This window comes from Otolemur garnettii, unplaced genomic scaffold, assembly GCF_000181295.1.
Source record: "Otolemur garnettii isolate 467f Iridium unplaced genomic scaffold, OtoGar3 scaffold00105, whole genome shotgun sequence".
NCBI classification, from domain to species: domain Eukaryota; kingdom Metazoa; phylum Chordata; class Mammalia; order Primates; family Galagidae; genus Otolemur; species Otolemur garnettii.
The window spans coordinates 2,571,911-2,576,560 of record NW_003852500.1 but is presented as its reverse complement, the minus strand read 5'-3'; the positions used below and the strand labels follow the sequence as shown (position 1 = coordinate 2,576,560).

General features: G+C 52.6%; 1 protein-coding gene across 1 annotated transcript in view; it reads right to left on the bottom strand.

Annotated features, from left to right (window-relative positions):
- Positions 1-2,013: 2,013 nt before the first annotated feature.
- OCEL1 (occludin/ELL domain containing 1) overlaps positions 2,014-4,650 on the bottom strand; it is a 9,165-nt gene continuing 6,528 nt past the window's right edge. Inside the window, exons 2-7 of the mRNA XM_023517159.1 lie at positions 4,269-4,352; positions 3,732-3,908; positions 3,428-3,627; positions 2,860-3,025; positions 2,577-2,630; positions 2,014-2,397 (exon numbers count right to left, since the gene is read on the bottom strand). Coding sequence (XP_023372927.1) covers positions 2,275-2,397; positions 2,577-2,630; positions 2,860-3,025; positions 3,428-3,627; positions 3,732-3,908; positions 4,269-4,352 — 804 coding nt within the window. The 3' untranslated portion in view covers positions 2,014-2,274. The remainder of the gene's footprint in view (positions 2,398-2,576; positions 2,631-2,859; positions 3,026-3,427; positions 3,628-3,731; positions 3,909-4,268; positions 4,353-4,650) is intronic.

Here is a 4,650-nt window from a genome sequence, read left to right as displayed (position 1 = left end):
CCACCTTAGGTGTATGTGGCTGGCGCCTTAGCCGCTTGAGCCACAGGCGCCAAGCCATCAAAGATGCTCTTCTGAGGCTCGGTGCCGGTAGCTCAGCAGCTAAGGTGCCAGCCACATACACTGGAGGTGGTGGGTTCGAACCCAGCCCGGGCCTGCGAAACGACAACTACAACCAAAAAAAATAGCCAGGCATTGTGGCAGGTGCTTGTAGTCTCAGCTACTTGGGAGGCTAAGGCAAGGGAATCACTTAAATCCAAGAGTTTGAGGTTGCTGTGAGCTGTGACATAGCAGCACTGCACTGAGGGTGACATAGTGAGACTCTGTCTCAAAAAAAAAAAAAAAAAGATCCTCTTCTGAAAACAGCAAGGGAAGAACTTAGGTCTGTCACCCTGGAGGCCAAGCCAATGCTCAGCCCTTAAGGCTACCTCAGTCTTCCAAAATGTTGCTCTCCCATTAATACCCCAGCCCCTCTCCACATCCACCTTGGAGCTAGGGAAAATGGGGTGTTAAGCCACTTCCTGTGGGATAAATGAGGGTCTCTCATGGGCATGCCCTATTGGCAGAAGGGGACTTAGGTAGGGATGGGATGGGGAGGATACTGGGCCCCCATTGGGAGCTGGACTGGACTCTGCCTTGGGTCAGTGTTACCTGTGAGTATTTTTGTGTTCACTTCAGTTGGGCTGGAAAGCAAGGCCTCATTTCTCAGATTCACAGGACATCTGATTGAGTGAGACTTTGATGTCTGTCCTGCTATTTGGTCCCAGGCCATGGACCTGCATATCTATCTAGGCCTAACTGCTGAACTCCTACTTTTCCTATGAAACCCTACCCATATGGTCCTCCTATAGGATGACATCTCCAGCATCCCTAGTTGTTAAGACTGCTGTCTAGACTTCTGTTACTGGACTTAGAGCTATCTTCCCCAGACTAGAGACTGTTTTTTCTTTGAAACAGAGTTTTACTGTCACCCTTGATAGAGTGCCATATTGTCATAGTTCACATATTTTAAACTCGGGCACAAATGATCTCTTATTTCAGCTTCCTAAGTAGCTGGGACTACAGGCACCTCCCACAATGCCTGGCTATTTTATTTTAGAGAAGGGGTCTTGCTCTTGCTCAAGCTGGTCTTGAATTTCTGAGCTCAGGCAATCCACCCACCTTGGCCCCAGAGTGCTAGGATTATAGGTGTGAGCCACCTCTCCCTGCCTCAGACTAGGGACTTTTGAAGACAATGCTGGTGGCCCCATGGCTGGCACTGTATTCCCAGCCTGTAGTTGGCTTTCTTGATTGCTCTTGTCCCCTGTGGCTCACCTGAGAGACCAAGACTCAGAGAGGGTAGATTCTGGTTCACTGTCACACAGCCCCACAGGAAGCTTGGCTCCATCTGTTCCCCACCAATCCCACCAAAGTCCTGGCACAAATCAGGTACAGGAGGACCCTCCCTCCAGGCCAGGAATATGAATTGTGCCCATATAGTGCCTGGCATTTATCACTGTCCCACCTAAAGTGCCCCAAGACTGAGTGGTATCCAGGTCACATTATATAAATTCTCCAAGATGCTGCCCCAGTAAGACTCTGGGCTCCTCTGCTGGTCTTATCTCTATGGACCTGCAGAAACACTAGGCCTGTGGGGCTCCCCAACAAGTCTGGCCAAGATGGTGATGCTGGATGTTAGCCCCTCAGCTTCCAACCGGAAGGCTACTTAAGGCTGTCAGAGGAGAAGAAGCCCCCTTGTAAAGACAAGGGTTTAAAAACTTTAGAGATCCTGGACAAGTCCCTGCCTTGAAATCCTCCTTTCCCCCCTCTCTGGACAATGAAAGAACAATTTTTTGCTGACAACTGAGCACCTGGAGTCAGTTGCTTGGGGGGCTGAGGCAGAAGGATGGATTGAGCCCAGGAGTTTGAGGTTGCAGTGAGCTATGCTGACACCATTGAACTCTAGTAGGGGTGACAGAGCAAGACTCTCTCAAAAAAAGAAAAGAATGAAAGAAAGTGCTAAGTAGCTACACACGGTAGGTGTTAAACATGTTTATTTCATGGGGAGGGAGAACAAGACCTACTTCCAGGGGATGAAGTGAGATCTGGGTCAGACCTGGAGGAGGTGCTGGGATGGTTTCCTGGGCCATCAGAGTTGAGCCCAAAAGGATGAGGCATTCGCAATCAGAGAAGGCTACCCATGGTAGGCAGAACAGTGAGGCAAAGGCCAGGAGGTAAAAAGAGAAGCAAGGGACCCTCACCTCTATGTTATGTCCTTCTGCCTGTCTTCCAGGACATTCAGAAGTACACAGAACCCTCACTGCCTCCTTGGTTGTCAAATTTCTGGATCTGGGTCTTGAGATGCCTCAGTTTGCCTTTCAGGTAGTGGCAACGAGCCTGCTTGTCCAGGAAGCCAGGGTCCTAGGCAGGGCAAGAGCTGGAAGTCCTTGAGGCAGTCTAGCCTATGGCCTTCAAGCTGCTCAGCCCTTTGTCTTTTCTTCACTGAACCTCAGTTGCCTCTCCTTCAGACTGATTCAAGTGTCCCAGTCCCATGGGAGTACCAGGGGTGCAAAGGCCAAGCTGTGGGACCCAAGACTCACCCTCTGCTTCTTCTCAAACTCTCTCCAGACACGGGCTGCCACTTGAGCCTCCTTCTGCAAGGGGGGGTTCAAGGAGAGTTGGATCCAAGGAAGGATAAGGAAACTGAGGCTTAGATAGACTCAGTGACCCATTGAAGGAAGCCCTCAAGGGCTGACCTTAGCCATATATTATGGCACCCAGCCAGCCTATAGGAGGAAGAGTGTCAGAAATCTGGATGTCCCAGAGGCCTGGGTCAGGTCACCCATTAGGGCTGTGGGGCAGATCTTTCTCCTCAGTGCTGACCTGGCTTTGGGGTGGGGGCAGTGAGGTCAACAGGGTCTCCAGCTGCTGGAGCTTGGCCTGTGCACATCCCACCTCCTGTTGGAGCTCCTGGAACTCCCCGTACTGGTCCTGGAACACGGCAGCATAGCAGCTTCTTTCCCTCTTAGTCCTCACTGGAGGGTACTTACTATCAAGTTGAAGAGGACCAGAGTGTGAGTGTAAAGAGTGCCTCTCTGCCCCCCAATTGATGTAATTTCTGTCCTCTATGCTCAAGTGCAGTGGAGCTTATAGCTCACTGCAGCCTTGAACTTCTGGGCTCAAGTGATCCTCCTGCTTTGGCCTCCTAGAGCCAGGATTACAGGTCCTGGTAAACTTTTTTTTTTGGTAGAGATAGAGTCTCACTTTATCACCCTCAGTAGAGTGCTGTGGCATCACACAGCTCACAGCAACCTCTGACTCCTGGGCTTAGGCAATTCTTTTGCCTCAGCCTCCCAAGTAGCCTGGTAAATGCTTATTCACCTGCCAAAACCCCAGCCTCAGTGCCTTTTCCCTGTTCCCAGGTATGAAGAATAATATTGTGTACACTCACAGTTCATAATCAGGAACTGGGTGAGGCATAGGTATATGCCCATCAGGAATGGCTACAATGGACCTCTTGGTGCTCAGGAGGGTCTGGGACAGCAGCTCATCCTCAAAAACAATCTTCTTGGGCCTTGCCTTGTAGGCTCCAGGTTGGGGCTGGCACAGAGGCCCGGAGATGCTGGTTTTGAGGTCCGGAGGCATCAGTCGCTGCACACACCACAAGAACCATGGTTTGGAGTTAACGGGCAACCTAGGGGACTGGAATCCTTTGCCTAGACCTCGTCTGGGGAACCCCTCAGGGTCAGACTCACCGGAGGCCCAGGGCCAGGCAGGCGGGCCTGAGGGTCCCCCCGAGAGCTGCGGATCTGGGGGCGCTCCCGGGTGGGCATCGGCCTTTGGGAGACGCCGCTCCGTGGTCCGCAGGCTGACAGGCGGGTCCTGCGGGAGAAGTCATGGCCCGCGCGTGGCGGCGGTGGTCTGCGGGCGGCCTGTAGGCAAGCAAAGAGGACGCACCTGGAGGCAGGTACCGTGAAAGGACCCGCGCGGGTACGCGGACCCGGAGCGGCCAGCTCTCCACCCGCAGGCGCGCTCCCCAGCTTAGATGGTTATTTCCATAGATCCACGCGATTGGTCCTCAGCGCGCCCTAGACCCCGCCCCCATCTGCGCCACCCGGAAAAGCGCTACGTAAAACAGCTTTGACGTCACTATGCAGCTTGGGAGGGCTCCAGTTAACCCCGGTACTGCCGAAGCATTGCCCTCTAGGCAGCTAGGGGCTCCGCCGCCGAGAAGTCCTCCAGAACCTCTGCCTCGCGTGCAGGTCACACAGATCGCTACCGCCCAGGGTCACCTGTCCCAGCGTCCGTGGCTCCGAGCCTGGTCCCAGTGTCAGAGAAGAACTGGAATGGAATCCTGGTTGTGTATTAACTGAAAACTAGACCTGACCGCTCGGCAGACCGGGGGCGGGGCCTGACTGACGGGGCGGGGTCTGGCCTGACGGGGCCTGGTCTCTCCCTTGAAAGACAGGTTCGAATCTGACCTTGAGCTAGGCTCATGGTGTCTGGAGCTGATGCTTCACTCTCTCTGACCCTCATTTTATTTGCCCGAAAAAAAGTGGGGTGGTTTTGGCTGGCTAACTTAAACTTATTTATTTTTTCAGCAATTATATTAAAAAATTTTTTTTGTTTTTATTTTAATTTTTTTCTAATTTTTTTTGAGACAGAGCCTCAAGC